This window comes from Lynx canadensis, chromosome A3 (assembly GCF_007474595.2).
Source record: "Lynx canadensis isolate LIC74 chromosome A3, mLynCan4.pri.v2, whole genome shotgun sequence".
In the NCBI taxonomy this organism is placed as follows: domain Eukaryota; kingdom Metazoa; phylum Chordata; class Mammalia; order Carnivora; family Felidae; genus Lynx; species Lynx canadensis.
Window position 1 is genome coordinate 117,642,867 of NC_044305.1, and position 27,975 is coordinate 117,670,841.

A 27,975-nucleotide genomic window follows, 5' to 3' on the forward strand; every position below is an offset into this window, starting at 1 on the left:
AGCTGCTTGGGACTCTCTCTCATCCTCTCTGTCCCTCCCCCCACCCCTCTCTCTAATAAGTAAATAAACTTTTTTAAAAAAAGAATTGTTTATTTTGAACACATAAGCTTACATTCCAATGTATCCTCTGTTTTCTCCAGATTTAAAAAAAGTGTTTACTAAAAATTACAAAACCACCATAGACAAAGAATGCAATGTTCAAAACTAACATCTACTCATTCATTAAAGGAGATGGGCAAGGCAATAAGAGAAATGGCTTCATAAAAAGACAAAGGCAAAGAGCAGAGGGTTTTTGTTGGTTTTCTTTCAAATGTTTACCTCCAAGTGTGCAGTTGCTGAAACCTTCTAAATGGAAGTTTGGGGCGGGGGGGGGGGGGGAAGACCATCTTTGAGGTGATATGGAGGGAACACTGTATTTCAAATTATCAGACTTGCCAGAATGTTGATGAGAGATTAGAACCCTCTCCCTCTTCTACATGGCTACTGAAATTTTCTTTTTGCCAGATGACAATAAAATGGAGGAGGCATCTCAGGTTTTTAGGAGCCTCACACTTTAATAACAGAAATGGAAAGTTAAGAATGTAAATTATGTGGCAGAAAGAAAAATTCAATGATGACAACGGTGAAGGCAAGCAGTCACCATCCTCTCAAAAGAATACAGGATCTTGTAATCCAAAGGTATTAAATACTTACATATACTCTTGGATTCATTACAGAGGGTACTTATCAGATGGACAGTCGGATCAGGAGAACCAAAATAAATGGACTTATATTTAGGCCAGGAAGAATACATCAATCTTATGGTGGTTTAGTTAGAGAGCATATTAATATTAATGTTTTAATTAATAAACATCAATGTATTTCATACAAAAGTCTTCACGCTTCAGTATTGCACTAAGCGATAATAGATCGGATTTACTGACCAGTAAACCAGAATGTGTGCTTACAATTCTTGTTCCTCATGTATGTCATGCTCCTAAGTTGTTCTCCAACCATTCACTGACCTCCTCTACCTATCATGCTGTGCCCACTGTCCCTTGTGGGCTTGGCCAGTTCCAGTTCATCAGTGACAGCTTTCCACAGTCACTCTGCTCCTCAGTGGTCGGGTCTTCTAAATTCTTACACAGGCTCTACTTCCACTTGAGACCATCTATCCGGCACTGCTCCTTCATTTTTCACAAATATGTACAGAGCCTTCTCAATTGGATTTTAACACCTTCAAGAGCAAAAGCTGTGGCTGGTATACGGCCCTTGTAGCCCAAAACTAGCAGAGCAGACTTTCCATAAATGTACATCAGTCCTGCACTGGCTTAGCCCTATTAAAATTGCATCTTGTGGGGCCGGTACAGCATTCAGTGCCTAAAAATAATTTTAAATAGATTCTGTAGTCTTTCAGAGCAACCACCTTTTCAAACTCTGTGTTATGAGAAAGCCTGAAAAGCGTGCCTTTCAATGTCCTAATAAAACAGTGAGAAAATAGGCCCAAAAGAGAATCCCTGTGACATTCCACAAGACACCTGATGGCTGACAAGAGTTACATCCAATCTTTTAGGTGTAGTTCTTCCACATATTCAAATGCCTAAGAAAGGAACATGCTGTCGGTAGAATATTAAGGGAGAATGAAAAATGAAGGGCACCTGGGTGGCTCATTTGGTTCAGCGTCCGACTTCGGCTCAGGTCATGATCTCACGGCTCGTGAGTTCGAGCCCCGCGAGCTGGGCTCAGAGCCTGGAGCCTGCTTCGGATTCTGTGTCTCCATCTCTCTCTGCCCCTCCCCCCTCATGTTGTGTCCCTGTCTCTTAAAAATAAATAAACATTGAAAAAATTAAAAAAAAAAAAAATGAGATAATCTAAGTCAATGACATCCATCTTCCTTAAAAGGGTAAAACAAATTGCCATGACTATTTCTTGGTTACCCAACTTTTGTTCCAAGGGACTATCGCGTTCTTATGTAAATGTCTGCAAATCATCCTGAGTGTCATTGAAGACCTGAGTGTCATTTCTTTCAAAAATCAACAGAATGTTTTTTCTTTCTGCAGTCTTCTAAGATCTTTCTGCTTCTCCATAGTATCTCAGAGATATCTCTGAGAGCACATCTGCCAGTTTCTTAAGTACCCTGAAACAGTCTCCTGTAGAGACTGTGTTCCATCTCCAAATGGAACACAGCCTTGCCAATACCTTGACTTTAGCCCATGGAGACCCATTTCCTACTTTTGACCTCCAGAACTAGAACATAATACATTTGTGTAGTTTTAAGCCACCAAGTTTATAGAAATTTTTTACAGTAGCAATAGGAAACTCATACAATCCCTGATTCAAAAAATCTTGGCTCAAAATCAAGTTCCTTTCTTTCTGCCAGGGCCTTGTGTTTATTGTCCAGATTCTTGGTCTAGTTTTGGATTCTATTAGCAGACTGTCCTTTAATGCATTCCTGAACCAGTATGCCAAACTTCAGTGTGTTTCATCCCTCAAGACACCTTATATTCTGTTCCTTGACCAGTAACTAACTCATATGCCTATATATTTATTTTATAGTCTCAGCTCCCACTTCTACTAGGCCTTCTCTAGGTCTGCTTTGCTGTAAGCTTGACCTCTAACTACCCACCTTGCCTTGTCATGGGATTCTCAGTTTCTTTACTTTCCCTAAATCCATACCCATTGCCCTAATGCTTACAAAGTACTCAATAATAAATCAAAATAAACTGGGGTGAGTAGAGCAGTAGTAGGTTTTTTAAGTGAAGAATGGAGAATCAGTAACATTAAATACAAAGTTTTTAAAACACTATAAATTCAAACTGTCTAGCTGCTTTAAATGAATTTAAACTCCAATAGCTACATGGACTACAAGTTGAGTATTAGCTGAGCCAGTGAATACACAGTTGACCCTTGAACACAGGTTTGAACTGCATGGGTCCACTTACATGGAGATATTTTTCAATAAATACAGTACAGGACTATAAATGTATTTTCTCTTCCTTATGATTTTCTTAATATCTTCTTTTTTCTAGCTTACTTCATCATAAGAATACAGTACATAATACATATAACATACAAAGTATGTGTTAATCGACTGTTTATGTTAGCAGTGAAGCTTCTGGTCAACAGAAGGCTATTAGTAGTTAAGTTCTGGAGAGGTCCAAAGTTACACACAGATTTGTGACTGCATGGGGGGAGGGGAAGAAAGACGGTGACCCTAACTACGTGTTGTTTAAAGGTCAACTATAATTTAAAAACCTTTTGGATCAGAAAAGGTGCCATAAAACTAGATATATTTAAATTCAACGTTAATATCAGAGGGTGAATTGGGTGGGAAGGAAAATCCTAAAAACCAAAGACTAAAAAAACTAAAGTCTGAAGTGATTCTCATTTTCTTTTTTTTTTTTTTTTTTTTTTTAATTTTTTTTTCAACGTTTATTTTTATTTTTGGGACAGAGAGAGACAGAGCATGAACGGGGGAGGGGCAGAGAGAGAGGGAGACACAGAATCGGAAACAGGCTCCAGGCTCTGAGCCATCAGCCCAGAGCCCGACGCGGGGCTCGAACTCCCAGACCGCAAGATCGTGACCTGGCTGAAGTCGGACGCTTAACCGACTGCGCCACCCAGGCGCCCCTGAAGTGATTCTCATTTTCAAATGAGTCTATCAGCACTAAAGACAACACAGGTTCACCAAGAAGTCATGCCAAATTAACCTAACATCTGTTTTTGAGAAGAGAAATATGATGATTACTCAATAAGAAGAAATGCTAGGACTAGAGGATAAACTAACTTCAACAAAGTTTTCCTTACTATCCACGTGAACAGATTCAAATTTCAAAATAACCAATAGTTTAAAACCTTAAACTCCGCAATGTTGATGGAAACTGAAAACGGTGCAGCCTTTATGAAAAACAGTAAGGCGATTTTTCAAGACTTAAAGATAACATTAGCAAGATGGTCCAGCAATGCCACCCTTGGGGATATAATCAAAACAATTCAAAGCAGTGAAAAGATATGAGCACGCCCTTATACAATACAGCTTTATTCACAATAGCCAAGGGGTGGAAGCAACATAAACGTCCATCAATGGGTATATGGATAAACAAAATGTGTACATACTTACAATGGAACACTATTCGATCTTAAAAAGGGATGCAATTTAAACACACTACAAGCTGCATGAACCTCAGAGACACCATGCTAAATGAAATAAGCCAGTCACAAAAGGACACATGCTGCATGACTCCACTTATTTGAAGAATCTAAAAGACTCAGAATGATAGAAACAGAAAGTAGAAAGGCAGTTGCCAAGGGCTAGAAGGAAAGGAAACTGGTACTTAATGAGTATAGAGTTTCAGTTTTATAAGATGAAAAAGTTCTAGAAATCCGTTGCAAAACAAGGCAAATATACTCCACACTGTTAAACCGTATACTTAGAAATGGTGAAGATGGTAAATTAAATTTGATGTGTCTTTTACCACAATAAAATAAGCAAAATAGGTTTTTTATTAAACTTTGGACAGAACAAAAAAGATGGTTTGCAACAAGAATAAATTTTAGACCTACTGATTCAAAGGCAATAATCATGGCATAAGACCTTGGGAAACACGTCCTTTAAGAAAAGGCTAAAGAATAAAAGGGGAGGAGCCATATTTAATAAGAAAAGGCAGGCTAAGTGAAACCTAAAAGAACAAACGCAGAGAAGGGAACCTGCAAGTTATTTTATGCTTAACTAAACCAACTTTATTAACTCACTCATTCAACAATGTTTATAGAATGTAAACAATGTGGTCGGCACTGTTCCAGGTGTTTCTGATACAACAGTGAACAGAGCAAAGATCCTTGCCTTCATGAAATTCTACATGTCGGTGGGGAAAGACGCACAAACAATAAGCGTAATAAATGAGTGCGGTAGACTATTTCTAAGTGTCTCCCAATGGTTCCGGGTATTCACACTCTCGGGTAATTCCTTCCCTGTGTGTGGACTGGACTTAACAGAACATAGAAAACGTGATAAGATGTCACTTCCAAGATCAGGTTATAAAGACTATGACGTCTGTCTTGCTCACACACTCTTGATCTCTCCTGCTTGCTTGCTCTGGTGAAGCCAGCTGCCACCTTATGAGCTGCCCTGTGGAGAGGCCTTGCGAAGAGGTGAGGAACTGAGGGCGGTCCCGGCCAACAGCCAGCACTGAACCAAGACCCTCAATCCAACGGCCCGCAAGGAACTGAATGGTACCAACGGCCACATGAGTGAACTCGGAATGGATCCATCTCCAGTTGAGCCTCGAGGTGACTGCAGCCCTGACCACCACCTTGGGTTCAGCCTCTGAGAGACCCTGAAGCACAGGGTCTACACAGATTCCTGACAAACAAAGACTATGATAATAAATGTGGTTGCTTTAAGCCACTAAATTCTGGAACGATTACTTTATGCAGCAACATATATTAACACAACATGTTAATCACGTGGTATGTTAAAAAGAGTTGCCAAAAAAAAAAAAGTAGAGCAGAGTAAAGGTGGGGGTGTGTGAGATGTGATTTAAAAATGGGGTGTTACAAAAACTTGCATGTGAATGTTTACAGCAGCATTATTCATAATGGTCAAAAAGTGGAGCAGCTCTTTCTGCCCACGGGTCCTGTCCCCATGCTTTAATAAAACCACCTTTTTGCATCCAAAATAATAATAATAATAGTCAAAAAGTGGCAACGACTCAAATGTCCATCAACAGGTGAATGGATAAACATAACGCGGCATGTCTAAAATGGAAAATTACCTAGCCATAAAAAGACATGAACCAGTGATATATGGAAGAATCCCAAACATATCATCCTAAGAAGCCAGTCACAAAAGTCTACATATTGTGCGATACCACTGTATGAAAAGAAAGTCTATACAGAAACAAAGTAGTTTAGTAGTTCCTGGGGTTGGGGTAGGAAAAGGACTACCCATAAATGGGTGTGAGGGATCTTACCGGGGTGAAGGAACCAGTCTCAAACCAGACCGTGGTTGCTCAACTTGGTAAACGTATTATAAATCACTGAATTGTACACTTAAAACAGGTGAATTTATGGTTAAGGAAACTGTACCTCAAGAAAGCTGCTTTTCAAAAAAACAGGCGGTGTTAATACAGGCATGCAGAGAATAGGACACAAGGGGAAAAACGAAAAGGAAGGGTTCAGCCGTGAGAACATCTAGGGGAAAGAAGGCAGAGGAGGGAAAAGTACACAAAGACCCCAGGGCAGCAGCGCACCTGTGTGTGCGCGACACAGCAAGGGTGTCAGTGTGGCTGGACTTGAAAAGTCTTTTAGGTGGGAGAGTGAGAGATGAAGCGGGAGAAGCAAGGATGGGTAGAGGACGGTGGTGACGGCAGCACGTAGGGCCTCTGCACGTCCACGGGAAAGACGTGGGCTTTTGCGACGCGAGAAAGGGAGAAGAGATGAAAGTTGTGCGCAGAGGAGAGATGTGACCTGACTTGCATTTTAAAAAGATCCTACAGGGCACGCCTGGGCAGCACAAACACTAAAACCGGAACGATACAGAGAAGATTAGCATGGCCCCTGGGCAAGGATGACACAAGCTCCTGAAGCGGTCCCTATTTTTATAACTAAATATAAAAATGAAAAGATCCTACAAAGTAGGAAAATTATAAAAAGAGATGATAAAAGGCTCCATACAAGCTAGCTACCGCCAGAGTTACTGACCTCTCTGATCTGACTGGGATACTGACACGTTCTACACTGAAAAGGAGGGGACGCTTGTATCTCAAAACGTGGCCTCTGTGACCTGCACCAGACCCCAGTCCAGGGGGGTCTGTTATACAGGCAGGTCCTGAAGTTCCACCTCTGATGTGTGAACACCTGGCTCTGAGGACGGGAGACGGAATTTTACACACTTCCCAGGAGATGACTTGAGAAACACAATGAACCAGATGAACATTCAAGTCCCTTCAAACTCTGAATTATGAGAAAGTATACAGGCAACTAAAACCACGCTTGTCTAGGGAAATGGCTGGGGTTTACTATAAATGAATAGCTGAATTGATTATTTTATTACAGATGAAGTGCCTTTTTTTCCCCATTCTCGAAAATCCTTACCCAGTTGTTTTTTTTCCCAGCATAAATTTCCATGTTCTCTCCATACTGCGGCTCTTCCAGTAACGTCTGATACTCAAACATGAGGCGGGAGCTCTCACGAAGGCGGCTGCACTGGAACTGGTGATACTGTTGCACAAGCTCCTTCACCACAAGCAACAGACATTCAGGATTTGAAGGATTCCAGGAGGCAAGGTTCTGTAGAAGCCATAAATAAAAGACCAGTTGAAAAGGAATTTTCATACACATCCAGCATCCCATCAGCACATCGACACAGAGGAAAACCGTGATGAAAATCTAAGATTACTCTTAATTAGCCATAAACTCAGAACTGAAGTTACAAGGGTCTTTTGAGCTTGGTGACTTCTCCTTGTCTTCTAAAAATCCTTGCAGAAAATGAAGGAGAAATTCCATTAGAAGGAGGCAGAGACAGTAAAGTGTGAAGCCGGGTAGTAACAAAATGAGAAACCTAGATACCCTAGAAGATCATCATTTTAGCCCTGGGAGACTTAATTTCCTCTTATTCTTTTACAATTTTAATTTTTTTCAATCTGCACATAAATTCAGCATTATATGCTAACATCATTCAACCCAGATCCATAGACCATCTGCACCTATACCAGATATAAATAAATGTTCCGTAAACACTGGAACCCCACAGAAACACAAGCACACCGATGATGGTTTGGTCTGGAAATGATAGGAACGGAGTAGGGAAGAGGGAAAATAAGTTAGGAAATACAAGGTTGAGAGAGAGGAAGGAAATGGCTGTGAGAGCTGACGACAAGGAAAGGAGCTGGGAATGGGGAGAGATTTGGTAAGCATGCAGTCCTTGTTAAGCTCACATTCATTCATTCATTCATTCATTCAACAACAGCTATCAGATGCCTATTATTAAGCTTCAGCCACTGTTCTAGGCAGTAAAGAAAACAAACCAAGGCCTTGCTCTCCAGAAGCTTACATTTTAGAGGGCCAAAATAAGCAACAAACAATGAACTACATCAGATAGTAATAAATGCTACTGAGGACCAAACAGCATGTATCTCGGAAGCCTAGTGAAGGGAGTGGCACAAGGAGAAAGAGGTGATCAGCTTGTGTGAAATGGTGCTGACACGGTGAGTAAGGAGGTCTGAGAGTTGACTGTTAGGTCCAGTGACACACCCATCAACAGCGTCCTCAAAAAGCACTCTTTGGTGAGGTAAAGCATGACTGTCAAGCATTTAAGAGAGAATGGGTAGAAAGTGCACATAGCTAGTATAGACAATTCAAACTGGTAACTAGGGAGGAGTGTGGGGTCAAGGGAAAGTTCTGCTCAGATGTTTGTAGCCTGCTGGAATGTCCATGTAGAAAAAGGGGGGGGGGCATTAAGGGGCTGGGTGCAGAAGAGCAAGAGGAAAGAAAGCCAACAGGTAGATAAGGATGGGATCTCTAAGAGGGCTGGCTTTAGAAATGAGCACAGAGAGCCCATCCATAGGAACAAGAGGAAAAGACTAGTGAAGGAGGAGGAGCACAGGTAGGTTGTTGTGTGAGGTGACAGGAGCTTGGGGCCAACTTCTCTCCTTAGAGTTTATATGTTCTCCTTGAAACACGAAGGATGGTCATCAGCTGGGAGTTAGGAAGAAGGAAATGATATTGGAAGTTTGAGAAGGAAGTGTGAACCAGTCATTTGGAAGAGTCATTCAGAAGAATAAATGGACTGGAAAAATGTAGGAGGAATTCCAGACATCACTAAAAGCCCCACTGGGGTTAGAGGTACAGTTTTTAAGTGAGACAAATTAGCATAAATTTCGTTGCCTGGGTGCAAAGGTGGAGTGAGAGGAATCTGGATTTAACAAAGCTTGGGACCTTGCCAGAAAAGCACAATAGAAAGGAAGAGAGGCAAAAGATCTGAGAGGGTTTGCAAAAGAATGATCACAATTATGGACCATGGCTGTTAAGTCAGGAAAAGGCCAAGCAAGTCTGTAAGGGAGGTGGGTTAGTGAAAGGGTGGCAGGACCAACGGTCCTGCGTTTCGTGGGTCATTAGGTATCATCACACGGGGAAAGGCTTACTAATAAATAGGGAAGATACATAAGCTTGAACTAGGGCTACTGCAACTCCAAGGACAGTAAGCAGAATGAGAATGACAAATGAAATAAAAGCCTGTAGGCTGGCGCTCATTAGGGTGAGGTTTGCTCCTCCAATTAGGTCAATCACTAGGTGTCCGGCAGTAACACTGGCAGTTAATCCCACAGCCGGTGCTACTGGCTGAATGAACACTAACGGTCTTGATACCTACTAACATAGGAACGAATAGAATAGAAGAGTTGCTGGAGATGAAACACTAAAAAGATTGAACTGGAAGGATGGGAGGTATGGTCAGAGGATAGGATGGTTGCAACTGGGAGAACAGAGATGAATCTGTTAACTGGTACTGACAAGGTATGGAGTACTACCGAGAGTGCGCCTGGCTCGAAGAATCATTTATGTGAATATTAAACCATATATTTGGGGAATTTGGGGAAAAGGGAATGCTACAAATTTCCTTGGTATTGGTAGCAGCACCAAAGAGCAAGAAAAACACCTCCTGTACCTCCAGATTCTGTTTCAAGTGGGATAATCTCAGGTGTGTCTGGGGTATTGGGGTGTTTAATTACAGCTTCCCGGGTGATTCGAATGCACAAGAAAGGCTGAGAACCACTGACGTGGAGGAAAAAGAATTACAGAAGAGGTTGCAGGTATCTAGGACTCTACTGATAACAGACCATGTTAATACCCCCAAAACACTCAATCTCCAGAAATCTAGAAATTTAGCATCAAGAAAGAGAATACATATTATACTATGAATGTTCAGTAAGTGATAATTATATAGCTTGCCAAGTGCTATATAAATTCTAAGAACTTTTCATACGTTCAAGTTAATCCACATCACAACCTTACAAGTTATATTAACCACTTTACACATGAGGCAAAAAGTAGTTTAATATCTTGTCCAAGGTCAAAGAGTTATTAAACAATAAATCAAGTTGAATTTCAAACTTAAGCAATTTGGCTCCAAGTCCCTGCTTAAGTACTACACCAGAGGTCCTTACACATTTTGGTCTTGGAAACCTTTTACACTCTTTAAAAAAAAAGTCCTGAGAACACCAAAGAGCTTTTGTTTATATGAGTTATAGGGATCACATTTACTATATTAAATATGAAAACCAAGAAATTTTAAAAATATTTATTAATTCATGTTAAAATAACAAACCTACTACATGTTAACATAAAAAAACATTTTTAATGAAATCACTATGATTTAAAAAAAAAAAACAGAGCATGGCATTGTTTTATATTCTTGCAAATCTCTTGAATGTCTGGCTTAATAAAAGAGCTGAATTCTCATACCTGCTTTTACATTCAATGTTGCGATATGTTGTTTTGGCTGAAATATATGAAAAAAAATCCAACCTCACTCAAATATGTACTTTAAAAAGAGAGGAGTATTTTAATAGCCTTCACAAATAATTCTGGATATATTCTTCTTGGATACTATACCAAAACTCAACAAGTGGTAGTTTCTTAAAGGTTAGTTACAATGTGGAATCTGAAACTATATTCATAAATGTTTCATACTCTTACATCAAATTCCATCCATCTATCCTGCACTTTAAACATATCATTTACTTATATATGATTTTGTACCATCATGATGTGGTCATTTAGAAAATACTGATTCACTGAGTTACGTAAATCTTCCAAACTGTGACACGTTTCATTTATATAATACCAAACAGTCACATTCATTAATACCATAACTAATCTCACCAGAAAAGTCTATCAAAAGAAAACAAACAAAAAGTAAAGAAATGCATCCTTTAAAAGGATAGCAATTATTCTGGTCTACTAAATGGGTTGATTTACAGGCACTAAATGACAATGGGGAAATCACAAAATGCTCTTTTATTTACAGGATAGATAGGTCTTAAGGGAAGTTCAAATAAAGACTTGATGAACAGAAGAAAAGTAAGATCTTCAGCATCATACAGTGAATGAAAGGCAGCCCTAACTATGAACTGATTTGATAAGAAGAGTACAAAGTCTTCACTGGCAAATCTCTTGACTTCAAGATTCTGAAAATTCCTTTTGAGCTACTAAGGAACACAAAGTACCAATAGGATAAAACAACACAGTATAAAACTTAAAATGATCAGTATGTAGCTTGCTATGCATTTCCTCCAGAGATTATCATTAAACATTAATAGGAAAAATATGCAACCTTCCATTTCTTGGTCAAGTAGTCAAGTCCCTATTCAAGGACAAAAGGAAAAAACTTTAGTTACTTCAACTTCTATTTTTTTCAATTCTATCATTTTCTTTAGCTGTTTGGCAAGTTACAAGCCTATATCCCACAATAAGAAGAAGAAGAAGAAGAAGAAGAAGAAGAAGAAGAAGAAGAAGAAGAAGAAGAAGAAAAAGGAAGAAGAAGAGAAGGAGGAGGAGAGAAGGGAGGAGAAGGAAGAGAAGGAGGAGGCTGAGAATGATAAGGAGAGGAGAAGGGATATTAGGAGAGTGCGATGTCGTCTATTCTCCTATAACCATCATAAGCAATCCTAAGACCCTCCAGAATAAGCAAGACAGAAGACACACTCCAAGACCAGAAATAAGAAAGAAAGAAAGAAAGAAAGAAAGAAAGAAAAAGAAAAATTCTAAAAGCATCTAAACTGGCAAACATCTCTTACCAATTTCAATTCATGTCAAGTAATTCAACCTAATTGTTAAATGCATAAAGATATGCCAACAAGTCCCTTTCCATTAAAATATAATCTCCCAATGCATGGAAATGCATTTGACCTCTTTGGCCATTCAGTGCATACTTCACCGTGAAATGACTTAGCCAAAAAAACATCCTCATCAGGGGAGGTAAAGATAGGCTCAACAAGATAAAAATCCTCCCATTATTGCTATATGACCATTTTTACTTAGGTAATTTGTGGTTAGAACCACTTTGTTTAGAAGAGGAGAACACAGAAAATATTACAAGATTGTGATCACTTCCTAACTCTAGGACATATTTTTTAAATGGTCTAACAATGGAGGATGTTGGCGCTTTCCACTCTCGAGTCAAGTTAGATGTCCAAAGGTTTCTTCAGGGAAGTGTGCAGGCCAGCACTTGGGAACAGGGCCTAGGTGGATGGTGCAGTCAAGGCATAAATTAAGAGGCCTCTTTAGAAAAAAGAGAAATAGGTATGTCTATATATATACATATGTATATATAATATGTATAATTCTATGTATATTAAGTTCTTATTCTACTTACTTTTGGTAATGCATGAAAGAAAAAATCTGAAATGAGGATGGTCATGAAGAGTAAGCATAGGACACACACTACCAAAGAAAAAAGAGATATCAAAAATGAGGAATGAGGGGTGCCTGGGTGGCTTAGCCTGTTAAACAGACAACTCTTGATTTTGGCTCAGGTCACAATCTCACCGTAGTTCGAGCCTCACATCCATCTGTGAGCTGACAGCACAGAGCCAGCTTGGGATTCTCTCTCTCCCTCTCTCTATGCCCCTCCCCTGCTCACGCTCTAAATAAATAAATAAACAAACAAACTTTTAAAAAATGAGGAATGAAAACCCCATTAGAAAAAAGCAATAAAATACAACGAAAGTAAACAGACAAAAGCAGAGAATTAACTACTATTATGACACTTTATTCACTCTCACTAAACACTGATGAAGCAGCTCAGGGAAGGTGTGATGTCAGTTCTTTTTAAAGACAGGTTAAGCAGAGAGGCTGGCTAACTCTGGTAATACTCAGGGGCGGACAGTGACAGTGCAGAATGTAAATCTGCCAATCCTCTCTTCAGTTCCCTGAAACATCGGCTGCTAACCAAACAGTTCGCACCTGCCTCTCTATAGCCGTGACCCATCTCACACCTGGTGCTAATTCTGGATTCCCCACTTTGGCTCCCCTGCTGGGGCTGCCAGATGTGAGAGATGTTCCTGCTCATGGGACCCTCAACCATCTCACATTTCTCTCTCATCAACACACTCCACCGCACATGTATACTCCCAAACCAATGGCTCCACGACCTTGAACATGCCCAACAAATCCTCAGTTCCTTGTCAGCTTCCTTATGTCAGCAACACAGTGATGGATACTGTTTTCGGAGGCCTGGCTCACCCTCGATTCACATCTCACTGAAAACATGGCTTCTCAGCCATACTGAGGCAAATTTAGACACATCAATTAATGAAAAAAGTTGGGAAACGATGTGCTAAAGTTCCTATCTTTGGGGGGCTAAAGGAGAAAAATAAGCAAATTAGCAAATGAGCCCTGGGGCCCATCACTGCCTAATAATGGAGAGAAAAGAAATTGAAGGGGAAATTTTTTTCTTTAAAAACAAAAACCTTATAATGAAAAATTTCCATTAATAAAGGAATTACCTGACACTTCATACTACAAAATTTTGCGCTGTCTGGCAATCAGATAAAATGGAAATCAAAACTGATTGACAGCGTATGAAAAGCATGCAACCTTATTAATAATCAAAGAAATGTAATATTCCTGGGTTCTTTTTTGTTAACTAACTTTTCATTGAAAAAAATAATATATACGCATGGTAAAAGAAACAGCACTTTTCCAATAGCATAAAAGAGTATCAACAACAAAAGTTAAGTCTCCCTCACAACTTAACAGATTCCCCAAGTAGATTTCCCCATTCCCCAAGTAGACTACTCTTATCCCCCAGAAAAAGCAACACTGGGACTGTGTAAGGCACCAACATTTGGCCCTTCTTGGGTATTTCTAGATCACCTCTAGCTCTGCTACCGCTGCACCTTCTCCCCCACTCTCTTAGGCTACATACCCTAGCTCCCCTGGTTCCACTAGCTTCCCTTGAATCAGTTGTTAATGTGAACTCAGTAGCCTGACTTTTACTCCAAGATGGGTCCTTGGTCCCATAAATTGTTTCTTGCTCTCTCATGGGACTCATGATTCGGCCAGCCCATCACTTTTTAAGCAACCAGCTAATGCTAGTGAGGATGCAGTTTAATGGACACTTTCACACATGAGAGTGAAAATTGATATAAGCAGTTTCATTCTCAAAACCCCCTAGAAGTCCTATTTCTGGGAATCTATCTAAGAAAAAAAAAATAAGGGGAAAGTATCATAGACAAAAAATGTACGGTCATTTAAAATATCATGCAACTGCAAATAACCTACATGCCTGATAATAATAGTTGAAAAACTGTTATAGTCATTCAAAGGAATACACAGCCAGTATGTTTACAAATACTGTGCAAGAGCACAGAAAATACTATTAAATACTGGCAAAATATTAAATGAAGACAGATACAAAACTACATATACATTAAGATCTTGACTTGATTGTCCCCATCCCCTCCTAAGCTCCTACACACCAAAAACCACCTGTGCATAAAAAAATTATTTAGAAGAAATGTTAACAACTGATGTCTACAGTTGGGAGCTATTTAGAAGAGTTCTTTTTTCCTTCTTCTAAATGTTCTATACTTTCCAAATTTATATAAATGTGTGTATATGGGGCGCCTTGGTGGCTCAGTCGGCTAAGCTGCCAACTTCAGCTCAGGTCATGATCTCGCGGTCCGTGAGTTCGAGCCCTGCGTCGGGCTCTGTGCTGACAGCTCAGAGCCTGGAGCCTGTTTCAGATTCTGTGTCTCCCTCTCTCTCTGCCCCTCCCCTGTTCATGCTCTGTCTCTCTCTGTCTCAAAAATAAATAAACATTAAAAAAGAAATTTTTTTTAAATAAATAAACGTTAAAAAAAATAAAATAATAAAATAAATAAATGTGTGTATGTGCACATAAATAACACATGCACGTATTTTCATAATGGAAAACTACAAATTTGAAATAGTAGGGAGCCCACGTGGCTCAGTTGGTTAAGGGGTCTGACTCGTGGTTCCAGGTCAGGTCATGATCTCACAGTTCATGGGTTCGAGCTTTCCGTCAAGCTCCATGCTGACAGTGCAGAGCCTGCTTGGGATTATTCTCTGTCTCCCTCTCTCTCTGCTCCTCCCCTGCTTGCTCACTATCCCTCTCTTACTCAAATTAAATAACTAAACATTTTTAAAAAATAATTAATATACTTCAAATATCTCATTTCAAACTGTCTTCCAATCTCAAGTTGAAGAAATTCCACTTGCCATTTACAAATTTTATGAGGTCAGACTTCAATTGTCTCTTTTTATCCACTCAAAGTTACCCAGTTCCACAGCCTTCTGGAGAACAAATCTTGCATCGCTTAACCCTAGATAAATATGCTTTAAGTAACCTTGAACTGTTTCTTAAATTCCAAACCTCACACAACATTTCCAGAAAGCTACTGCAATATGCTATAATGTAATGGCAACAGTTGTAGGAATTCATTATGCTTCTCTCAACCAAAACTCTTTTGTGTTAACATTCCTCTGAATGGAAGTCTTAGGAAATGACCGGTGACATTTTACATTTCTAACAAGAACTGTAACTGGACAGCATGAATTTTTAAAATATCATTTCATCTAGGGGATACAAAAGATAGAAATAAATCTTCTAACTGACCTATTTGTAAGAGGACCACATATTATCAAAAATGAATGTCTACACTGTGTACAATAGCTCCTCTAACACATCACCTAAAATGACTTAAATGAAATTATTTTAAACTTTTTTAATACTTTTTTAAAAATTTTTTTTCAACATTTTTTATTTATTTTTGGGACAGAGAGAGACAGAGCATGAACGGGGGAGGGGCAGAGAGAGAGGGAGACACAGAATCGGAAACAGGCTCCAGGCTCCGAGCCATCAGCCCAGAGCCTGACGCGGGGCTCGAACTCACGGACCGCGAGATCGTGACCTGGCTGAAGTCGGACGCTTAACCGACTGCGCCACCCAGGTGCCCCAGTACTTTTTTTAAAATACAGCAACTTCTTGGGGCGCCTGGGTGGCGCAGTCGGTTAAGCGTCCGACTTCAGCCAGGTCACGATCTCGCGGTCCGTGAGTTCGAGCCCCGCGTCAGGCTCTGGGCTGATGGCTCGGAGCCTGGAGCCTGTTTCCGATTCTGTGTCTCCCTCTCTCTCTGCCCCTCCCCCGTTCATGCTCTGTCTCTCTCTGTCCCAAAAATAAATAAAAACGTTGGAAAAAAACAAAAAAATAAAATACAGCAACTTCTTAAAGTAGAGTTAACATAGCATGACGTTTAACGGTGGGTGACAGGGAAGCTGAATTAAGAGAAGCTAACTCTGGGACTACACAGAGCAAGTCTACTTCTACCTGTATAGAACTACCCTCCACACATTTATAGTCATGTGGCTAACAAAAAAGACAACACAGCACTCACGAGCATATCCCTTACAGTTAACTTGTAGTTCCTGTTTAACTTCTATCTTTTGAGAAAATTCACGCGTTAAGAACAAAACGGGGTAGGTGGTGGGGAGAGTACCCCGCAGTTGCATTCTGTTCCACTAAAATTTGTAGGGTACCACAAAAATAAATATTGGTAAGACAAAAAAATTAAATAGGGTCATTTTGTAATCCTCAGTGGCTTTATTTTCAAATACTCTAATAATTATCTTCATCCTTATAAGCAGGGCCTGTTGAGTCTGAGATTTGAGATTGTTGCCATGATATTTGAAGTTGTTGTTAATGACAGTCTCTGAAAACTCAATGGGTTCTGGGAAGTACAGAAGAGCTAACTGAAAAGATACAAATCTCTGACATCCAAATGAACAGGTAAGGAGACAACCAATATAAGACCATTTCTGGAGTTAATAGGAGCTTTAAAAGATACTCCTAGAAACAGTTAGATTAAATCTTCATATCTACTTAGGAACTGTATATGACAAGTAAATTGAATATACACTGGTGAAACAAGGTGACGGTGCCGCCTGTGTTCAGGGGCTACTGAGGGAGGAGGAGAAGGCACTCCAGACCTTTTAAATCCTGCTTTAACCAGAACACCGCTGCCATTCTGGTTTTTGTTTGGTTGGGTTGGGTTGGGTTGGGTTTGGCTCTGGCTTTGGTTTTGTTGAAGTTTTACCTAAGACATCATCTGAAAAAAATACTGCTGGGAAAATGGGTCTCATCTAATACACAGTAAATACTTTAGTGAAATTTCATGCTCCTTTTGCCCTTCCTATCTGTGGCCATCTTCATCTTGATACCAGAATCCCTGATAAGAGGAAGCCAGGGAAGCCAGACCCATTAGATGACTTGGAGGACCCACAAGAAGAGGTGCTGAAGAAAAGCATTTTCTCTAGTTTAAGACATCAGCCCCAAGTCTCAATCAATGTACAAATACACAGCTCATGCTTAGAGTAAAAGGGATTTTTCACCTTAAATCATACATATCTTGATAATAAGCAAAATGGGATTGGTATCTTCTCAAAAACTCTAATCTATTTGGGTCATCCATGAAAGCTTCTGGCTGTGATTTCTCCCTCAGCTTTCTCTAGAGCTCTCCAAGGTTCTGACCTGCCTCTCAACCAAAATCCAACTTCCCCGAATTCTTTTTTTTTTTTTAAACTTTTTGTGACCTAGGATCTTTCTAAAAGGGCTTTTTTGTTGCCCTGCAGGATAAAATACAGCAGTCCATTCCCTGGCTTACAATCAATAAAACCTCCTGGCTACTAATGGTAAAGTGATCCTGACTGTACATCAGTACAGAACAGGGACAATACATATCTTTAAGAAGGACAAAGGTAAAGTCCTGAACAAAATCCACAATTAACCTTAGTAGCTGAAAAATCACTTTTCCATGTGATTTCCCCAATGATAGAATTGCCAGACTCATAATAGAAAAAAAAAAGCAAAACAAGGAATCTTAAATCTGAACTTTGAAATGCCATTCAGTAGGCAGCCCCACCCACAGTTGATAGGTAAGCAAAATTTCCAATTAACAGAGGATGTCTGGGGAATCTTCAAACATCTACAATGAAATGACCTATCAGTGCATCACACCAGAATTTTCTATCATCCCAATTTTGTGCTTGGGTGTCAAAATGGTGCACTCGACTTATTTAGTTTCTTCCACAGGTAAACATGCTTTTAATCTAAAATATACAAAAATATCTAAAATTAGATATTTGGCTCCATTTAGAAAATTCAAAAAATTATCCCTTCTTGCCCATCAGAAATTACTGTAAAATTACCTGTCAACTTTTCTTAAAAGGTGACCAGCATGCAGGCCCAGGTCATGTTGAAGTATCCCTTCACATAGGGCACACTTCTAAGTTCTGTTTCTTTGGAAAGAAAGTACTGTTTCTTTGGAATTGGAGGTAGATAGATGATAGGAAACAAGGGTTGGAGGGAACAGGGGAGGGAAGGAATCTCAAGCCACATCCCTTGGCCCAGCCTTCCTTTTTATTAAGAGGAAGAAAACAGAGAGCAGATTCCTTTCTAGCTTAGAAACCCCCTTAGGTGCAATAGAGTTGAAAAGAAGGGACAGAGTACTGTCCACAGAACCTTTCCCAGCCTTTCTTCTCTCAATAGTATAATCACTTAAAGAATAGTAATGGTAGCTTTTCCCTGACATCTTGAATATAAAGAGCTAAGACTGGGAACACTAACATCACTGAATAGAAGCACTTTGGAGAATACGGACTTGAATAATAACTAAATCCACTCTAGCAAGGTGCTACCTTTAAATATAAAATCAAATCTATTAGGAGCTAATATGCTCAAGTTTTATTCCCACTGTTGATCAAAAAAGTATGAATAAGTAATATTATTATTAAGTTCAATTTTGCATAAAATGCCAGTGTAAATAAACCCTAAGCACTAAAAATCCTTTTGTGTGGCCAACAAAGTGTTTTAAAGAATTTAAATTTAAATTCCTTTAAGCTGAGCACACATCCAGCTCACCAAGACCCCAACAATCTCACACACACACACACACACACACACACACACAATCCTCTGTGGCCCAAATTAGTTGTGCCCCTGAAATGAATGTTGCTATTTACCTGAGTCACTAACACCACACCCCTTCTCAATCGATGTTACTCAATTCTAAGAATAAAAGGCAACACCGCAATGGCAGAAAGAAAATTGGCAAATGTGATTTCTAACTTAATTCAAATTGTTTTTCCTGGGGATGTATTTAAATTGTCCAGGTTGCTCGAATATCATCCAGGGATGTGATTTTGAAGGAGACAGCTTGTTACTGGTTTTCCTGGCTGTACTACAAGAAACAACAGTGTGAGCTTATTTTAAGTTAATGTGTGCTTCTGTGTTTCTTTACAAGAAATTAACTGCAATCATTTAGTTAAAGCAAACACTTTGTTAGGGTTTCGTTTTTCATCAGAAAATGTCTTCAGGAGTCTTTTAAACTTAGAAGATTAAGAATCCCAACTTCTGCTTGTAGATTTTAAGCTTGAAGCAAATTATTTACATCACAGGGAAAGATCATTCAAGCCTAGTGATCCTTTGTGGCACTGTGTTTTTTAGCCATACATGAGCCGCAATATCCTAGGAGTCCTATCCATTCTCCCAAATCAAAACAGTAATCCTTTGCCTGCCTCAGCCAGAACCAGACCTCGGGGTCAATTCTCTTTTCTTTCCAGCTATGATAATCACAAGGAGACCCATAGGAATGGGCAGTATGGAAAAAAAACAGAACAAAGAGCTTCAACCAAGTTATTTTTAACTAGAGAAACACCTGCAGGCTCTGACACCTGGTTTCTGACCCCTGCCCTAGAGGATTTCCCTAGCTGGACTTGGCCTCTGGGCTACAATGATTTATATTATACAACTGTTTCTCCTGACCTTAGCTGAGCTTCCAGGACTGAATTCCAGACCTACGGACTTGCCAGATACTCCTCCTCTTAGTCAAAATCCCAGTCTTGGACCTTCCTGGCCAGTGGTCTTAAAGTCACCATTTGTCCTAGTAACACAATTTTTGTGTAAAAGACTAGAGGAAACGTCAGCTAAAAAAGAAGCTACCCCAAGCTCTTCTTCTTATACCAGCCACAAGCAGCTAAAAGAAAGAAAAAAACGATTCAAAGTAACACCGACCAAATGAAAAGATAGCCACAAAATATAATACATGGGATAGGAAAAGCTTTCAGTATCTTTATCCTTCCCCCTAAAAACTCTACCTCTTAGCCCCAGGTCCATATAATGTCCTTGTTCTAAATCCACATTTAGAAGACATGTATTGTTTGATGTCCAACACCCATTTCCCTCCTTTTGGTAACACAAGTTTCCTTTGGGAAACCACTCCTCCCCATTCTCAGGCATGGGTTTTGAGTAAGAACCTCCACTCCAAGCTCCATGGGTCCTGACCGCCTAACCCTATCAACATTTCCTCCACACTTAGCACCTACATTTGATTCAACTATGGGCACATATCCAATCAAACCCAGTGAGATAAATGAAGACATCAGTTGAGACTTCCGAGAAATAAAAGCGTTCTTTCCTTCCGCAGTAGGAGAATATAAAGTCTGAACCGGAGTAACAACTCTGTATTCACAAGGGAAGGGACTGAGCTGCTGGATGGATATAGAGACTAAGAATAAAGTCCGCACAGTGAAAGGCAGAGCAGAAAAGAAACAGAAACAGGAAGAAACTAGGTCCTGAAATTACATTATTTCAGCCATTGGACCAAGCCTTATCTGAAGCCCACCTTTGGTCTTTTAAGTTCTGTAAGCCAATGGATTCCCTTTATTGTTTAAGCCAGCTTCAATCAGATTTTCTGTGAAAGAGCAAGAAGAGAAGGAAAAAGTGAGAAGAGGGGGGAGGAATAAAAGAAAGCTGATACATCATAACACCGTATCTCCATACCTCCTCCAGGAGAAAAGAACAGACGAAGAGGTACATGAACTCTTATGAGGCCATATAACTATTGAAGAGATCTTTAACCCCAAAGTATTGCCTCAGTTTGGGTGTGATGTTTTCTGCCAGAGAAAAAAGTTAAGTAGCTCCTTATGCTATTTGCAGAAAAATCTATGCAGAGGGTTTAATCTATTTCCACTAAGCCAATAATGATTACAATCATTTCTCTTAGGGGAAAAATAATAAAAGGGAAGGAAGGAGGGAAAGATGGAAGACTCTACCCTTGTATATTACAACTCATTCAAAGAAACCAAGTTAAAATGGACCTGAGGTAGAGCTTTTCACACACCAGTCAGGTATTGGATTGGGGGGGGGGGAGGGGGGAATAAAGTGAGACTTCTTGTAGAAGCCAACAGTGCCGCTGAAGGGCATAGAAGAGAAAAATGAGCAACTGTTCTAGACCAGATAAAGACGCTCTGGTTACTGACGTGTATTCGGAGGTTGTATCTGACAAGCAGCAGCATGTCACTTCCTCAGCACTGAGCTTAGAGAGGAGGTCTTCTCTGGCTTCATGGTCCTGTGCCCAGGAGATATTTCTACCTTCCCTCCAGTTGACTGAAACATAACCAGCACGTACGAACTGTACTATGGCAGCTCATGAATGCTGGCTCCGTGCCAAGCTTGAAATGTGCACCTTTGACCAGTAAGCTTTTACATCTTTTGCACACGTTCTCTCTCTGCAGAGACACGAAAACAGGGCCCCCACAAAGCAGCCACAGTGACTGCCTTTGAACCATTTGTAAACTGAGCAATACACAGCAATTACTCAGTTGTATCAATTTTCCCTTTCTTAAACTCACCATCCCTCTCTAGCCCCCAAAGCCATTCCTCATCAGTCCTTTCAAAGCTGTGGTGCCCCTCACAGCCAACCAAAGAAAAGCATCTGTTTCAAATGTGCCATCCAAACAGCCATCCCTGGACCTCAATTATTTAATCACGTGTACCCCTCCAATGAAATGCCTCAAGAATCTTAACAAAGCCCTAACATACAGAGCTACCAATTTCTAATGCCAACAGCTCACTACCATCCAACAGAATGAGGCTCTTTTTACCCCTAAATACCATTTTTAAAAATTCCTTTAACAGAGGGCTATCAATATACAATCTTCATTGACCAAGAAAGCCTGATATCTACCTACAGCTGTAGCTCTCATCCTGGTTATCATCAGAGTAACCATGGAGGCATCTGAAAAAGACAGATTCTTGGGTCCTACCCACTGAGACACTGATTCAGCAGACCTGGAATGATACATACTCCCTGGCCCTAGAAAATTTGTTTCGTGATTTTTGGAGCCACATTCAGGCATTCCAATGCAAGGCAGAAGCCAGAAAATCTGATCATCTTTCTGATGAGTTCTCTCCCTGAGATCAAAGACCCAAGTAATTTCACATAAACTCATTAGGCCTTCACATAAGATCCACTGCCTAAATGATGGCAAAATGCTCCATCCACTAAAGTTTTCCATTCAAGTTGCCTCACACATTTCCCAGGCAGTAACAGAATGGTCTCCAGACCTCTGCCTGCCTCTAGTAATTAACACATGGAATTCAGGGCACTCTATATCCAGAAAAAAAAAAAAAAGTCTTCAGAAATGAGGAGTCAACATCATTCTTACTAATTTCTGTTTCTCCTGCACTAATAATTCTTCTAAACTTGATCCCCTCACCTGCCTAGATCAATAGTATATTCCAGGCTCCTCCTAGAATCCCATCATCCCTAATTTAATGTCACCTATGCTCCAGAAAAAAAAAGCACCAAATAGCTTACTAAATTGTATGATCATTCTTAAATTGGACATATTTAACTTTAAATCACCAACTTTTCCCTTAAATGTTTTTGTGATGCTTCCATTAATATGAAGGAATCAAAGAGGGGTTGCAATCGGCAGCCTCAGAGTGCAGGCATGCTTTCTTCAAGCCACACACATTTTTTACTTTAAAACCTTCAGACAAAGCATATACACTTCAGAGGTCACAATCCCCACCAATTACAAGTGCCTTTGGACCTATCTTTTTCACTCATTTTTATTACTTGGCTGGTTCCTTTAGGCATCTGAGTTTGCAACACCTGAATTAAGATTTTAGGGCATTTCCTCAAGATATTTTTAGTTCCCTCCACAGTTCCTTCATTTGTGGTAGATACATAAGGTGTTTATTAGTGTAAGCAAAATGCAACAGAAAAAAAAAATGGCTAAGGTTTCTCAGGCACTGAAAATGAAAGATAAAAAGAAAATTCTCCTATTCAATGTGCCCACTAATGTTTGTAAAGCAAATGACTGTCTGGGTGATATAGTTACTTCACATTACCTTCCCTCTATTAGACTATAAACGGTATGAGAACAGGGATAGTGGTACCATTCCTCTTTGTGCAAGGGTTGGGCTGGACACCGGCTATTCAACGTGGACACTCCAACTATTTGTCAAGTGAATGATCACTACTATTCAATTAATTATAAACTACGTTAAATATATTAAAGGATTCAAAACTTTTCCAGGGTCAAGAAAGATACTGGCTACTGGGAGCTAAACTAATCTGCGGTTATAAGCAGAAGTAGACAAGGGAAACTGAACAGCAATTCTGAAAATACAATATTGCAATATGACTAATTATAGTCATCAATCATTAAAAGTTTGAACAGTCTGAAAAATATTATCTTAAAAGCATTTCAAGATAGAATTTCTTTCCAAAGGTTAGCACACTTAAAATAAGAATGTAAAAAAAACACAGCTATAAAAACAAAATCAAATTATCATGCCTCAATAGACAAGGTCTAAGGGATACAAAATAGCACATTAAATCAGTTCCCAGTTCAAAAAAAAAAAAAAAAACCTGCATGAGATGTTGATCTTCCTGTTTTTCATAAACCTTATAATTGCGCTTCCAGAAAACTACCAAGCATCTGCCTCTATGTAGCTAATTCATTTAATCTTGGAGCTCTCACAAGGAAATAGAGAGTATACTGTGCCAGGATCACTATCTTCTCTAGCCAAAATCATAATGCCTTGGAGCCAATTTCCTTTTGGTAAATTTTGATCAAATTCCTTCAATTTGCAACTTCCTTAGTACTGGTAATGGCTGCACATGTCACAAGCTAGTGTGTGTGTGTGTGTGTGTGTGTGTGTGTGTGTGTGTGTGTGTAACAATATACATTACAAATTTAATAGTAATATGTACACATGTGCACACAGTTGGACGTACCCACACATGCAGTCACACATACATATCCATGCATACCAATTCCTATACATCTCTCTATTTGATGCTCTGTGAATACCACAGTCACAAAGCCCATTCAGACTTCCTTGATCCAGTAAGAATTCTCTGGTAACTAACATTACTTTGTAAATCTGCATTAATCAATTCTACTATGCAGCTAAACATAATAATAATCAAGGTTAATAATAATAATGCTGATGTGATAAATAGTCCCTTAAAATTTTCTGAATCATTAAAGAAAGATCACATTATGTTCTACTTTTAGAGTAAAGGGCATTTTATCAAAATTCTATTATTTTAAAAGAATTGGTGACCCATATATGGCTTATCCAGTAAACTTTTAGAGTCTAAATATTTGATTAATCAGTATACCTTATTTCCCAATTATTCTTGATAAAGTAGAATTTCTGTGATTTTTAACATATGGCTCCTATATTTAAAGTGCACATATTACATACTATTAACAGGGATTACAGATTAACCACATCACATTTTACAACTATGATCTATAATTCTTCAATCCTTGAAGTGCCAAACTGTTGACTCTCTAGTTGTTGTTATTCTTTAAAACTAAGCCACATTAAATATAATTCACCTTTCCTGATGCATCAAGGTCATTATTATGAGAATGTATTATAATGCTGCCTTTTTAAAAAAATGGTATCAGTAGGGGGTTAAGTGAATAGGGTTATCTGTCTTTAAATAACTCTAGGATAATGCATCTTTATAATCCTTCTGTTGTTTCTGACAATTCTCTTCAAATTACTATACACGATATTTGTCTCATTTTGCTATATCCTGTGTCATTATCAATCTTAATCTTTAGTCATGCAGTATATACAATTACCTAAGTAAAAACTAAAATGCCTTTATATATCTCATGTATAAAATAGAGCACATAGTCCCTATGACGGCTGTTACAAAATTAAGAACCTCTTATTTTTTTGAGGGGTGGGGCTTATTTTTGGTTTGTGACTATGACCAAATGGTTAAAGGTACATGAAATCTGAGACATGTATCTACCTATCAATTTATAGGAAATTCAGGGGAACAAAGGAACATGTTAAACTATGCCACAGGCATACAATCAACAAAATCCAGTGTGTGGTAATTTCAAAAGACAATGGCCCTACTTCTTCAACCACAAACTGCACATGGGAGAAAATGAAGATGGAGAAAACTTATCAGCTCCAAGAAACTTAGCAGCTAAAAGACCTAACAATTAATCACAGCGTGTAGATTTTGGCTCAAACAATTTGAAATTTGAACACTGGTTATTGGTGATGCTAGGGAATTCCTGGCAATGTTTTTAGGCAAGATAACAGTATTTTGGCTATGTCTCTTAAAAGACTTCTTATCACCTCACACCTGTCAGAATGGCTGAAATTAAAAACACTAGACACAACAGGTGTGGGCGAGGATGTGGAGAAAAACAAACACTCGTGCACTGCCGGTGGGAATGCAAACTGGCGCAGCCACTGTGGCAGACTGTGCAGAAGTTCCTCAGGAAGTTAAAAATAGAGTTACCTTATGATCCAGCAATCACACTAGTGAGTATTTACCCAAAAGATAGAGGAACACTAATTCAAAGGGATAGCTGCACCCCTATGTTTATAGCAGCATTATTTATGAAAATACAATTATGAAAGCAGCGCAAGTGTCCATCAACGAATGAATGCATGGATAAAGAAGATGTGGTGTATACATATGTGTGTCTGTGTGTGTACGTATACACACACACAACGGAATATTATTCAGCCATAAAAAAGAACGAAATCTTGCTATTTGCAACGACATGGATAGACCTAGAGAGTATTATGCTAAGTGAGATAAGTCAGTCAGAGAAAGACGAGTACTGTATGATTTCACTCATATGTGGGATTTAAGAAACAGAACAAACAAGCAAAGGGCGAGAAAAAAAAAAGAGAAAGAGAAACAAACCAAGAAACAGACTCTTAATTATAGAGTCTAACCACAAACTGATGGCTACCAGAGATGAGGTGGGTGGGGGACAGGTTAAATTTGGTGATGGGGATTCAGGAGTGCACTTGTTGTGATGAGTACCGGGTAATGTATGAAAGTGTTGAATCACTACATTGTACACCTGAAACTAATATTACACTGTATGTTAACTAACCTGAAACTAATAAAACACTGTATGTTAATGATAATAAGATAATAACTATAATATATAAATAATGATTCCTTATCTTTTTATTAATTTTTTTAATGTTTATTTATTTTTGAGAGAGACAGAGACAAGAGTGCAAGGAGGGGAGAGACAGAAAGAGAGGGAGTCACAGAATCTGAAGCAGGCTCCAGGCTCTGAGCTGTCAGCCCAGAGCCCGACTCAGGGCTCGAACTCACGAACCATGAGATCATGACCTGAGCCAAAGTCGGACGTTCAACTGACTGAGCCATGCAGGCACCCCAAAGATTCCTTATCTTTTTGAGTAAATACAAAAGTATTTACAGATGAAATGACATAATGTATGGGATTTGCTTCAAAATAATATGGTAAGAGATAAGTGAATGTAGATACAGATGAAACAAGACAGAATATGAGTTGACAATTCTTGAAGCTAAGTGACAGAGCCATGAAGACTCATTATACAATACTGTTTACTTTTATATATGTTTGAAATTCTCCATAATACAAAGTCTTTAAAAATGAATCAATTCTATGGTTACAAAGAATATTGTTTCGCTCTGATTTCTAAAAACTATCTAAGAATTATGTTTTTGTGTCTAAAAATGGCTAGTTACAAATTTACAGTCATAAATTGATGTTAAACATTTTAAAAAGCTCTATCATTAAACTGATCTTAATTTTTTAATCGACTAAGGTTTCTCAATTTTCAAACTTTTCATTAATCCTTTTCCTTAATTTCTTTTTTTTTTTTTTTTTTGTGGAAAGAGAGCGCACATGGGGAGGAGCAGAGGAAGGGAGAGGGAGTGGGAGAGAGAAAGAGGGTGGGGGAGAGGGGGAGGGAAAGGGGAGGGGGGAGGGAGAGAGGGAGAGAGAGGGAGAGGGGGAGAAAGAGAGAGACAGAGAGAGAGAGACAGAGAGAGAGAGACAGAGAGAGAGAGTCTCAAGCAGGCTCTATGCTCAGCATGGAGCCCAACGTGGGAGTCGATCTCACAATCGTGAGATCATGACCTAAGCTGAAATCAAGAGTCAGATGCTTAACTGACTGGGCCACCCAGGTGCCCCTACCTTAGATTTTATAAACATCTTCTATTGCATTATTTTCTTAGAAAACAAAATTCTCACAGGACATGCTGTAAAACAGCACATTTACATTACAACTTTAATGATTATAAATAAAAAGGTCTAAAAAGTACTAACAAAAGAAATGGTGCCTAGCCTCTCTTCAGGAAGTTAAAGTCATGTTAATGGATTTATTTTTAGTCTTCAAAGTTTGCAAATTACTATTAATAGATTTTCTCATTCAAAATATATTAAGGGTGTCAATTTATTCACTTTAAGCTAGAAAAGGCACAGTTTTTAAAAATTTTTTTAATGTTTTTATTTATTTTTGAGACAGAGAGAGACAGAACATGAGCAGGGGAGGAACAGAGAGAGAGGGAGACACAGAATCCAAAGCAGGCTCCAGGCTCCGAGCTGTCAGCACACAGCCGACTTGGGGCTCGAACTCACAGACCATGAGATCATGACCTGAGGCAAAGTCAGACGCCCAACTGACTGAGCCACCCAGGCGCCCCAGAAAAGATACATTTTCAACATAAATCTACAGCTAATATCTCAAAATCATTTCTGTTCAGTTCTATTCATGTATCAATACAAACACACAAACCCAAATGTCTAAAATAGTTATTTCATCTTTTCCTGACTCTAAAATGCTTT

The 27,975-nt window shown here is 39.1% G+C and overlaps 1 protein-coding gene and 1 non-coding gene across 3 annotated transcripts in view; one reads left to right on the forward strand and one right to left on the reverse strand.

Moving 5' to 3' along the window:
• BABAM2 (BRISC and BRCA1 A complex member 2) overlaps positions 1 to 27,975 on the reverse strand; it is a 397,923-nt gene that overhangs the window by 271,639 nt on the left and 98,309 nt on the right. For both annotated transcript variants that reach the window (XM_030311393.2, XM_030311392.1), the window contains exon 5: positions 7,075 to 7,269. In XM_030311393.2, the coding sequence (XP_030167253.1) occupies positions 7,075 to 7,269 (195 nt within the window). The remainder of the gene's footprint in view (positions 1 to 7,074; positions 7,270 to 27,975) is intronic.
• LOC115511308 lies at positions 6,476 to 6,580 on the forward strand. The gene has a single exon (XR_003967980.1). It is a non-coding gene; the product is annotated as a U6 spliceosomal RNA (small nuclear RNA).